The 12,963-nt window shown below is 39.5% G+C and overlaps 1 protein-coding gene across 1 annotated transcript in view; it reads left to right on the top strand.

Moving 5' to 3' along the window:
- The window catches only part of LOC108391580 (aldehyde oxidase 4-like), a 71,986-nt gene that overhangs the window by 43,209 nt on the left and 15,814 nt on the right, over positions 1-12,963 (top strand). Inside the window, exons 15-22 of the mRNA XM_017651223.3 lie at positions 1,735-1,897; positions 3,681-3,773; positions 4,449-4,618; positions 4,948-5,062; positions 5,478-5,600; positions 6,517-6,613; positions 10,311-10,435; positions 12,350-12,483. Of these exons, the coding sequence (XP_017506712.1) occupies positions 1,735-1,897; positions 3,681-3,773; positions 4,449-4,618; positions 4,948-5,062; positions 5,478-5,600; positions 6,517-6,613; positions 10,311-10,435; positions 12,350-12,483 (1,020 nt within the window). The remainder of the gene's footprint in view (positions 1-1,734; positions 1,898-3,680; positions 3,774-4,448; positions 4,619-4,947; positions 5,063-5,477; positions 5,601-6,516; positions 6,614-10,310; positions 10,436-12,349; positions 12,484-12,963) is intronic.

The raw sequence follows: 12,963 nt of genomic DNA, 5'->3' as shown, positions 1-12,963 counted from the left end.
AAAGCCACAGTAATCAAGACAATTTGGTACTGGCACAAGAATAGACCCACAGACCAGTGGAACAGAACAGAGAGTCCAAATATAAACTAAAGCATATATGGTCAATTAATATACAATAAAGGAGCCATTGATATACAATGGGGAAATGACAGCCTGTTCAACAGCTGGTGTTGGCAAACATGGACAGCTACATGTAAGAGAATGAAACTGGATTACTGTCTAACCCTGTACACAAAAGTAAATTCAAAATGGATCAAAGACCTGAATGTAAGTCATGAAACCATAAAACTCTTAGAAGAAAACATAAGCAAAAATCTCTTGGACATAAACATGAGCAACCTCTTTATAAACATATCTCCCTGGGCAAGGGAAACAAAAGCAAAAATGAACAAGTGGGACTATATCAAGCTGAAAAGCTTCTGTACAGCAAAGGATACCATCAGTAGAACAAAAAGGCATCCTACAGTATGGGAGAATATATTCATAAATTACATATCCAATAAGGGGTTGACATCCAAATTATATAAAGAGCTCACACATCTCAACAAACAAAAAGCAAATGAGCCAATAAAAAAATGGGCAGAGGAGCTGAACAGACACTTCTCCAAAGAAGAAATTCAGATGGCCAGCAGGCACATGAAAAGATGCTCCACATCACTAATCATCAGGGAAATGCAAATTAAATTCAAATGAGATATCAGCTCACACCCGTTAGGATGGCCAACATCCAAAAGACAAACAACAGCAAATGTTGGCGAGGATGTGGAGAAAGGGGAACCCTCCTACACTAATGGTGGAAATGTAAACTAGTTCAACCATTGTGGAAAGCAGTATGGAGGTTCCTCAAAAAACTAAAAATAGAAATACCATTTGACCCAGGAATTCCACTCTTAGGAATTTACCCTAAGAATGCAGCAGCCCAGTTTGAAGAAGACATGTGCATCCCTATGTTTATTGCAGCACTATTTACAATAGCCAAGAAATGGAAGCAACCTAAGTGTCCATCAGTAGATGAATGGATAAAGAAGATGTGGTACATTTACACAATGGAATATTATTCAGCCATAAGAAGAAAACAAATTCTACCATTTGCAACAACATGGATGGAGCTAGAGGGTATTATGCTCAGTGAAATAAGCCAGGCAGAGAAAGACAAGTATCAAATTATTTCACTTATCTGTGGAGTATAAGAACAAAGAAAAAACTGAAGGAACAAAACAGCAGCAGACTCACAGAACCCAAGAATGGACTAACAGTTACCAAGGGGAAAGGGACTGGGGAGGGTGGCTGGGAAGGAAGCGATAAGGGGGAAAATGGGGCATTGCGATTAGCACACCTAATGTGGTGGTGGGAGGGACATGGGGAAGGCAGTATATACAGAGAAGACAAGTAATGATTCTATAGCATCTTACTATGCTGATGGATAGTGACTGTAAGGGGGTATGTAGGGGGGGACTTGATAATGGGGGGAATCTAGTAACCATAATGTTGTTCAAGTAATTGTACATTAGTGATATCAAAATTTTTAAAAATTTTAATAATAATAATAAAAGGGGACATGGTAAGGAAAATTTAGGAATCACTGCATCAGTTTCTAAAGAAAGTTAGTGAAATATCTGAGGACATTTTGTTTAGACTTTAAAGATGGATATAGAATGTTCTCCACGTTCCCCTGCTCTGTCAGTTTAGTCTGTCTTTGCCTCTTCTGTGAAATGTTCACATTCTTTACTTTAGACAATGGGATGACCAAATGCTGAGTGACGCCTGCCGATTGGTCCTGGATGAGATTTATATTCCACCAGCAGCTGAGGGTGGCATGGTAGAATACAGACGAACCCTCATCATCAGCTTACTCTTCAAATTCTACCTCAGAGTGAGGCGGGGACTGAATAAAATGGTAAATGACTTCTCTGGGTTTCTGGGTGCCTTGACATTCTGAGTGTTAGTCTGCACCGGAGGGACTTATGCTCCCCTTCCTAGTTTTGATAATACATGAGGGCACTGGGGATGGGGCTTCCCAGGGCGGTGCTTCCCAGCCTCCTTTGCTCTTGTCCTTCCCTCTCCCTTCTCCTTCACTGCTGGGCTGAGGAGAGGACAACTTTTATTCCATTTGCCCTATAGTTTGTGTGACAAATGTTAATCTGCAATATCAAGTTGATCTACAGTAGTGAAAAAGCCTTCAATAAATAAATTTTAACACCTTTTCCTATTTTAAAGAAAATTTCTGTTAAAATAATACCTACTTTAATATTCAGAAAATGTGATAAGCCAAAAATGAAGAGAAAATTATTTGTAACCCCATCACATATAGATAACCATTATTAATATTTTGGTGTGCATCCTTCTAAATCCTTCTTTATGAATGTGTGTACATATATGTCACACATATACATCTATAAAGCTTTTAATATATCTTGCTTATTTCATTTAGTAACAAACATCTTTCATTGCCATTAAGTACTCCTTAAGTGACATCATGACATAATGGTTGCAGAGCATGTTTATGGATGGATGTGCCAGTTTTTAAAATTTATTCCTCAGTTTTGCATGTTTAAATAATGTCTAGCTTTTTGTTAACTGTTTTTTTCTTACATATCCTAGATTAAAGTGATGTCCACATCAGTGTTTCTCAGAATTTTGTCCATGACTATGAGTGTTTCCTTGATAAGCCATGAGCTGACCCAAAAATGGCAGATATATGACTATACCTACATTTCTTTTATGGCTAAGAACTTTACTCTGTTAGGGCAGCCAGTCCTTTTTTTTATCATTTTTATTAACATTTTTTATTAGTATTACTTTAATATTTTATGTTGTCATATACTCTTATGTATTACAGAATATAGACCATATATAAATATATATTTATATCTAATATATTATTAAATATTAAATGTATTTTAGTTTGCATTTTTAAATATTATATATTCTCTCACACAGTACATATTCTGGTATACACTCTTTAATTATAGAGGAATTCAAAATGCAGAGAAGCAAAACTTTTTAAATTAACAGTAAGCCAATATCCTACTATAACCACTCTTAACATTTAGAATATATACTTTCATATTTCTCTTTTCTTTATAAGAAAAAATGGTCATACTATACATAAATTTTTGTAACCTAATTTTTTTCACTTGAGTTTATTTCATGAACATTTTTCAATGTCAATAAATATATTCTACAAAATCATTTTTAGTGGCTGCAGAATATTTATCTTACTGATGCACCATAATTTGTTTAACCTTTTCCCTATTGTCATATTCAGATTAATTTTAGTTCCTTTGCTATCACAAATAATCTGTAGTTAAAACATCCTTGGATATTAATCTTTGTCTACTGCCTCAGTTGCTTCTTTGAGATAAATGCCCAGAAGATTGGCTTGAATTTGAAAGCACAGCTTCCATTTAGAATGTACATATTTCCACCCATTCAAAAGGAGACTTTGTCATGAAGGGAAGTCTTCACTTCCTGAAAACATTCACTTCTCTGTATGCATAAGTAGATGTAGTTATTCTTCGAGCAGCTACTGGCCTAGGGAACTTGAAGCTCAGGGCTCTCTCCCAGCAGAATATACATCTAATATCTGGGAGGACAAATTGGATGATCTATTTCTCCTTGTATTTTCCAAGCTAGTGACTCAGATTACAAAATTAAATGTGAAATAATCTTCTTTTCAGGATCCCCGGATGTTTCCCGATATCCCAGAAAAGTTCATGAGTGCTCTGGAAGATTTCCCCATAAAAACACCCCAAGGGATTGAAATGTTTCAGGTCAGGTTGTTTTTTAATCTGTGAACATGTGCAAATGTATGCATTATGCATATATCTCCCTCTTTTCAATGACTATATTTTTTATTACCTGAAAAGATAAAGTCTGCTAAACCAGCTGATATTTCCCATTGTCACCCACTTAAGACTTGCTTGGTTGACTATGCTTTTATTCCCGGCTACACAAGGAATTAGATTCTGCGTATCCTTCCTTCACAGTTTTGTTGTTTTAAGTTTCCTCCTTTTCTTGAGATCTGACCCAACATTTACTATTCTAGAAAGCCTTCCCTGTGTTATTATGACCACTCTAAGTCTCCCAGGAACCTGTGTATTTTCCTTGCACCATGTTAGTTGTGTGAGCTCTTCTTTATTGCTATATGAAGTTGACCGCATTATTTCAATGAATGTTTCTGTGTATTCTGATACCTCAACAAGATCATAGAATTGTTGAAGACAAGAACGGTTTTTTCCTTTCTGTAAGGTGAGTGGGTAGATTGTAACCAGAATGTATCCCTTACCATAGTACTCAATAGATATTTATTAACTTTGACTACAGATGTGGATACCCAATTGCCTATTATATTTCTTGACTTGTGTAAGTAAGCCAGATGTATCAGACCCAGTTTGCAGTGCATGAGAATGTCTGGCAATAAAATAACTTGTTTTATTCATTAACAGTGTGTGGATCCCTACCAGTCCCCACAAGATCCAGTTGGCCATCCAGTCATGCACCAGTCAGCCATTAAACACGCCACAGGGGAAGCTGTGTTTATTGACGACATGCCCCCCATCGCCCAAGAACTCTTCCTGGCTGTAGTCACCAGCACCAGAGCTCATGCAAAGATCATGTAAGGAAATAAAAGATGTTCCTATATATTACTGGAGTGCATTCACAATTTCGTATTAAAATTGGGAGTTTATTATCTATTAAGTCAATTAAGAATATGCATTTCCTCTTCTGGATCCGTCATGTTTTAAGTGTAGTCATTAAAGAATGAATCTATGACCAAGAGTCAGAATACTTGCCAAATACTGGCACTTGTCACCACAGAATGCTGCCCCATGATTTGGTTATGAGGTCAATTACAGGTTTTCCCTGTGTTTGAGGAATCATTTATATTGTGCCCTGGACTTAACCCTGAAACTTTAACATATACTTTCAAATTTTCTCTCCTAGATCAATTGATGTTGCAGAAGCCCTGGCACTTCCAGGTGTTGCTGATGTGATAACAGCAGAGGATGTTCCTGGAGATAATACTTTTCAAGGAGAGGTTTTCTATGCCCAGAAAGAGGTATGTGATTTGTGTGCTTATCATTCAAAGGCTTTGCTAGAAACACCAAAATGATCATTGGCTATGACTATAATACCCATGATTCATGTTCACATTGCAAAAACTTTCAGGGAACCTATGACTCCACCTCAGTGGTTCTCAACTGTGAACCCTTTTGAAATTCTAATAGAAGCCACGAGCCTCTCCAAGACAGCTTCTAAAAGGCTGTGAAAGTCATAGAAGCAATAGAGAGCGTGGGGCATTAAAAGAACCAACAGAATTTCTGGCTGCCTGGATTCCTGTGTGTGGTATGGAAATGGTGAAGAACGCAGGAGAAATTATCTTTCTTTGGTCACAAGAACTGAGTGGGTAAATGTAAGAATGTGGGAACACCAATGCTATGTTTTAGCTACTACAACATGTGGCTTTTCTACAGGTAATTTGTGTGGGTCAGATTGTCTGCACCGTGGCTGCTGATACCTATGCTCATGCGAAAGAGGCTGCCAAAAAAGTGAAGATCGCTTATGAAGACATAGAACCAAGGATCATCACAATAGAGGTGGTTAGGCCACTTCGTGTCTTCTGGAATGAGTAGAGTGGTATACTTTTGTAAGAATTCAGCCCATGAGGTCACAGAAATAGTATACTTTGGGCTCCATCTCTACTTAGCTCAGTGTTATCTATAGTTTTAGAGTGAAGGCTCCAGCAATCTGCACCTTGAGACATAATGCTGAGAGTTTTCCTGCCTGGAGCTCCCTTCCTTCCTTTGTCCACCTCTCCTCTCATGGCTTCTTGCCAACCCATGGCCTCAGAATACAGATAAGCAACACCAGAGGAACGTCCTTATGATCTCACACACAAAACTCGTCAGTGGGCAAATCCAGAGCACTGTGAGACTCAAAGTAGCTGTAGCACTGACTGAACTGCAGCCTGGGTCTCTGCCTCCCTGCCCGCTTCCTGGTCCCCAGTCAGCCTGGCCTCGTTCTCGTTTTGGCCCGTCAGCTTGGCTTCAACCTTCAGCTATTGCTTATGAGATGCCCTTGACTTCAAGTGATTTCCCCTCTCTTCTCTAACTGTCCTAATCCCATCCAGTTCAGCACCTGAGCATTTCCAGCCCCACCAACCTCCTCCTTTTTGGCCTTCTTTATTATCTGCCCCACTCGCACCAAGTTGGCTCCTTACTACCAAATTGCCTTAGGTCATCCCTCAGCACTCTCAGGTGGAATCATGTTTTACAACTGCTTGTCTCCCCTTCAGCTCCTCCTCAGAGCCCTGAGCAGAGCTAAGGAGTCCCCAGTTCCTGTGACCCATTCTAACCCAATTTCTGCTGACTCTCTCCACTGCTCCAATGGTCTGGTGTGTGAAGATTTGATAGAGCAGAAGCCTGGGATTTCAGTGGGGGATAAATAGTTTATCAGAACGTAAAAAAAAACCCAAAAAACTTGTTTTTGTTTTTGTTTGTTTTTCCCCTGCAGCAAGCCTTAGAGCACAATTCATTTCTTTCTGTTGAGAAAAAAATTGAGCAAGGAAATGTAGAGCAAGCCTTTAAAAGTGTTGATCAAATCATTGAAGGTAGGTGATCTTGGACAAGAAAAATGATGCCTCTCTAGTTTAAGATTCTAAATTCAACCATCTGGTTTGAGAAATACTGAAACTCTAAGGTAGAGCTCCTCAACTACAGGGTGACTTTTTAAATCACAATTTTAAATGCATAGATGATAAGTTTACAGCTTGATGAAATTTTACGTATGTATGAATCTGGGTAAATGTATTACCCACATCAAGACATTGGACATTTCCAGCATTCCAACATCCCAGAAAGTTTCCTCATCCCTTCTCTCAGTGGGTGACCCTCCCAAAGGTCTTTATCACTGTAGATTAGTTATTCCTGTTTTGAGCTACATTTAAAATGGACTCATTTAAAATGGTGTCACTTTTTCTGTACCTACTTCTTTTATGTATTCAACATTATGTATGAAAGATTCATCCATGTTGTTCTATGTCGCGACCCTTCAGGGACCGAAGCAACATGCCCAAGGTCTTGATTCTTCTCTAGGCTTTATTGTCTAATCTCTCGCGGCGGTTACAGCAGTTGTTGGGAAGCTCCTCTCCCTCCCGGCGGGCTCCCTTATATTCAGTCACCCAACCAATTCGGGACAGTATCATGCGTGACCTTTAAGTGGATAGGTGTCACGCACCACTCTAAGCGGGCAGCACGAGCTGTGCACGGGTGCGGAAGTCTGCTGGGCCAATCCCCAACAGGGAAGAGGGGAAAGGGTGGTGAGCAGGAAGCAGGCGCCATCTTTAGGGCGTTGTCCAGCTAGAGTGGGGCTCAGCCTCGGCGGTAGGCCGGGCCCCCACAGTTCTATACATTGGTAGTTCTTTTTCATTGTTCAGGAGTGTTCCATTGTATAAATATTCCACAATTTATTTATCCATCCCAGTACTGATGATGTTAAATAACAAAAATTCAACCAAGTACATTTTAAAGACCTAATTGGCTTTATTGATTGATTCATGAATCAGACGGCATCCCACCTAGCAAGCAGAGGGGAGCTCCATTGAGCTGCAGAAAAGGAAAGGTTTTTAAAGGTAGAGATGCAGGAAAAAAAAAGAAATTACCAGAGAATCCATTGTTTTCAGCAAGGTCACCCTCCAAAGGGGGAAAGGAGTCTATCAGTAAATTTCTTAGTGCTGACCAGGAAATTCCCTGTTGAATGGTTAAAGGTTATATTCTTGAGGGTCTGAAGCCACAGCTAATTTAAATAATAAATCTTGGTTTGCTGATGTAGTTTGTGGTTTCTTTTTAACAATAGACATTTGAGTTGTTTTTAGTTTGGACCTACAATGAATAGTTTCTATAAACAATATTATATATATGTATCTTTAGGAAGATAAGTACTCATTTCCAGTGGAATATATCCATGAGTAGAATTGCCAAATAATAGTGTTTTTTATGTTAACCTCTAGTATTTAATGCCAAACATTAAAATAAAAATATGTTTCCATTATATTTCTATTAGTAATTAGAAGGACTCCATTTTTCTGTTGTTTTGTCAGTGCTTTTATCTAATCTGATAGAGTAAGATCTTATTGTGGATTTAATTGAATTTCTTTGTTAAATTGACTTATGATTTTAACAGTCTCATAGATTATCTTGAATTTTCTTGTATATTTTATATATAATCATAGAGTGACAGTTTTATTTATCTTTTCCAATCCTGATACTATTATTATTTGCTTTTGGTTTGTTTTGTTTTGACTGCACTGGCCAAGACCTAGTTAGTATGATGTTTTAAAATATCGAAACCTAGATCCTTCCCCAGACCAATGATACCAGAACCTTGGAGTATGGGTCAGAACAACAGTACCTTTTTAAAAGTTCCCCCACGTGATTCTAATGTGTGTGCAGGGTTGAGAGCCACAACTATCTTTAGGCAAGAGAAAATAGTAACTCGCACAGCTTCTATTACTTATTTCTAAATAACTGGAATAACAAGTGCTGTAAGCATTTATCTTTTACTAAAACCTGGGAGAAATCTTCAGAATACTTGTTTCCCAAAGTGATTTAGTTTAAGCAGAAAATCTAGACTATCTCCCAGTTATAAAAAGAATTCATTACCTCTGAAAAGTCATTAGACACAACCAGGAAAGTCACAAGAAGTGCTCAGAGGCCTGGCAGTATCCACTACTTATTCCAAACATTATTTCCTCCATCATGGATTTCAAGAAAGAAAAACAAGGTTTTGCAAAGTACAATATTGGGCTGAAGGTTATTTAATAATAATAATGATATCAGGCAACATTCATCAAGTACATGCTGTGTCAGACACCATACTAAGTATATTTCATGTATTATTTAATCCTGACAACAACCCTAAGAAATTATTATTATTATTAAACCTTAAGATACTATGTATTTGCTGCTTAATATTTAGTGTGCAAGCAGAATAACTCTGAGAAATAATGTATCAGTAGCTCCATTTTACAGGTGAGGAAACTAAGGTTTAGAAATGTTAATAATTGGCCAAAGTCTCATACCCAATTAGCAGTACAATCAGGACTGGAGCACAGTACCGGCTGATGCCAAGGCCCTTGCTGCTAACCACGATACTATATTTCCTCACTCTAAGGACACAAGATGCTAGCTCTCCCATTCAGGATTCTGGCAATAGCGGGAATTCAAAATTTTGGCACAAGTGGGAAATTTAAAACATGAAAGGAATTTGCATTTGGGACAGGGATGATTAAAACTTACAGAGTACAGAATACTAAGAGAAGCAGTGCTCTGTATCAGTTGAGAGCACGGACCCTGCAAGTCAGACTGCTTGGGTTTGAATCCCAGGTCTGCTCACTTAATTGGCTCTGTGGCTTGGGCATCCCTAACTATTCTGTCTGTTTCCTAATGCTATTGCCTGCCTCATAGGGTTGGTATGGGAATTAAATGAATTAATTATCTGTAAAGTGCTAGGCCTCAGAACAATACCTATCATATTGTAAAAACTATGTAATTCAATAAATTTGGGTTTAGATTTAATTTATTACATGCATGCTGAAAGCAAGCTTTGGGGTTGGGGTACCCTTTTTGCACAGTTCATACTCCATTGTCTCAGGAAATAATCTTACAAAATTCTTTGACTCCTGGTAAAAATAACTCTTTACTTATTTTAACAAGCACAGGAATCTTTCGGCTAGTCTTCAAGTAAAAAAACTACAACCAAATATTTAAACTAGGGCCACATGCCTCTTCTCCTACAAAATGATAAGGATATACTGAACAAACCAAAAATCTCAGCTAGGCCAGCAGGAGCAGGCAAGTTTTAGGGTAGGAAACAAACTCATCTCTGCCATTTTAAACCTTTGCATCCTTTAGCAAGTTATTTATCCTCTCTGTGACTCAATGACCTAACTTCACCTAACTGAGGTACTTACCTTTATTATCGCCCATTTTACAGATGAGGAAATGAGGGTTTAATAACTTGGCCATACTCACTGAGCCTGGACATATGGCCAGGTTAGTGTGTTCACTTAAGTTCAGCACATTACAGATCTTGCCACCCCACTAGACAGATGAGAAAACAGGCCAAGAGAGTGGAAGTGAATGACCCAAGGTCATGCAGCTGATTGGGCACAATAAGGATTAATTAGAAAAAGTTGTTTAACCAGCTCTTTATAAACTGAATCAATTCACTTTTCGTAAACCAAACACCACCCAGAGCTCCCAAGCTGGGACTCTCAACTAAATTTGTCCTGTGTTTATGCGTTACAGGTGTGGTCCACGTGGAAGGGCAGGAACATTTTTATATGGAAACACAAACTATCCTGGCTGTTCCAAAAAAAGAAGATAAAGAAATGGTGTTACACCTTGGAACACAGTTTCCAACCTATGTGCAGGTAGCAGGATATTTTTGGAAAATGAGACTCCAGATGCCCATGTGATAGAGGCCCTGACAGCCAGGTGCTCCACCCGCGGGGCCGCTTGATTCCTCTCCCTCCCACGCCTCAGACTCCCTGCACATTCATTAGCTAAAGTCCAGATGAAGAAAATAAGGCAAACATTTTCCTAAAAGGGCAGACATTTCAAAGATCTGAAAATTTTGCTACCTTACAAAACACAGGGCAAGGTTCTTCTTTCCCTTGTAACAAATCATAATGTAAAACTTAATCTCAGGGAGGTCACGGCCTTCGTATTACATTTACATTTCATTTGTGTTGCTTGTCTACCTGAATGTTTTCATATATTGGCAGTGTGCGTGAGAAGTGATTGCATTTCCAAGACATTTCAGCCCCGTGCAGGAGCATGGACTGCCAGTCCTGCTCTAGTGGTTGAGATACAAGGCGCTGCCACACCCGAGCAAAGAGAGAAAACCCTCTGACACCCTGCTCTTCTGAAATGTGGAGCTGTTGGTTCTGGAATGGTGCCAAGCACAGAAGGATACTTAAACGATCGGCTCGGGGGAGGGGTAATGACAAATCACTGACGGGAAAGCTGGGCTTCCTGGTGGAGCACTGCGAGTTGGTACCTTGAGGCCTTGAGGGGTGGCTCAGGCTCAGGGGGGATAGGAGGGATCTGTTGTTCAAGGCAAAATGAAAGGCTGAGGGAATGGATGTTGAGGTGGGATATGGCTGTAGCCTCCACAGTTGCAAGTTCTGAAGTGAACAGACGAGTGAGGAGATCCAGACTTTGCCACTAAAAAAATCTACAGGTCTCTGGGCATTAATATCCTTTTCTATAAATTGAGGGACTTGGTAAAAACCACCTGTGAAGTCTCTTTTGGAAGAGAGTAGGTGGTTCTGGGCTCTGAATGGATAATACATATATGCCAATGTCACCACTCTGCCTATCACCAATACCTTCTAGGGTACAATCAATCAGCTCCATGACAGCAGGCATTTCCCAGGGTAACTAGGGCACTGGGTACTCACAGCCATAGCCCAGAACCCGAGGAACTTTCAAAAGCAGACCCATTAAAGAGTTTGAATAGATATTTCTCCAAAGAAGGTCTATGAATGCATAATGTGCACGGGAAAAGATCTTCAGCAGCATTAGTCACTAGAGAAACACGAAGAGCCCTGAGATACCACTTCACACCTACTAGAATGGCTATATACAAAAGACAGACAACAGTAAGTTTTGACAAGGATGGGGAGAAATTAAAACTTTCATAAATTGCTGGTCGGCGTGAAAAATGGCACAGCCACTTTGGAAAACATCATGGCAGTTTCTAAGGATTTAGGTATCTACTACTTAGGTATCTGCCCAAGAGAATCAAAAGTCTATGTCCACACAAAAATTTATACAGAAATGTTCATAGCAGCACTGTTCACAATAGCTAAAAGTGGAAACAACCCAAATGTCCACCACATGATAAATGGATAAACAAAATGCAGTATATCTGTGCTATAAAATATTATTCAGTCATAATAAGAAACGGAGTCCTGTAACATACGACAACATGGACAAACCTTAAAAACAAGCTAAGTGAAGGAAGCTTAGTCACAAAAGACCATATATTGTCTGATTCTATTTACATGAAATGTTCAGAACAGGAAAGCTATGGAGACCAAGTGGATTCGTATTTGCCTAGTGCTGGAGAAGGATGAGAAGTGAATGCTTAGTAGACACAGGGTTTCTCTGGGGGGTCCTTAAAATGTTCTAAATTAGATTACAATGATGGTTGCACAATTCTGTAAATGTTATATTTGTCAAATTACTGAATTTCTTTTACCAGGCAGTGGTAAGTGCATAGGTGAGGAAATAAACTGTTAAGTTGTATTTACATGGCTTCAGGGACTTGCCTCTTGCAGGAATCTGTGGCTATAGCATTAAATGTCCCAAGGAGTCGAATCGCCTGCCTCATGAAAAGAACTGGAGGAGCATTTGGGGGGAAAGTGACCAAGCCTGCTCTGCTAGGTGCAATCAGTGCCGTGGCCGCCCACAAGTAAGAGTCACAGTAAGAGCTGCTACTGTCCGCAGTCCTAGCACTGCAGAGGCCACTGTGCCCTTCCAGCCCTGCACCCCAGCTTTTGTCCCACTGGTCATAGCCTTTCACTTCCCCAGGGTGTGGTTAGCACCTGGGTGAACGGACACTGCCCTTGGAGCCAGAGAATCTGTGTTTCAGAGCCCTGCTCCATCACTCACTCCAAGGTCACCTTGACAAGCTGCCTCAGTTTCCTCACCCATAAATTGGGGAAAATAATATCTGCCTTGTGAGAGTGTTATGTGGAATAAATGTAATCACTGTAAATTTTGCCTCATTGCACACATAGCTATATATTAGTTTTTCATTGACTTTAACTCATTAAAATGTTTATATTTTAAGTTGTTAAATCAAGCTGAGGTTGTCTGAGTGGAGGGAGTGTCAAAATCCTACTTTTACAAGTGACATGTTTTGTCACGAAATAAGCCGGGGTCTGCTACT

Source organism: Manis javanica, chromosome 12 (assembly GCF_040802235.1).
Source record: "Manis javanica isolate MJ-LG chromosome 12, MJ_LKY, whole genome shotgun sequence".
Taxonomy (NCBI): domain Eukaryota; kingdom Metazoa; phylum Chordata; class Mammalia; order Pholidota; family Manidae; genus Manis; species Manis javanica.
Note: the sequence above shows the minus strand (reverse complement) of the source record. Positions and strands in the feature narration are given on the sequence as shown.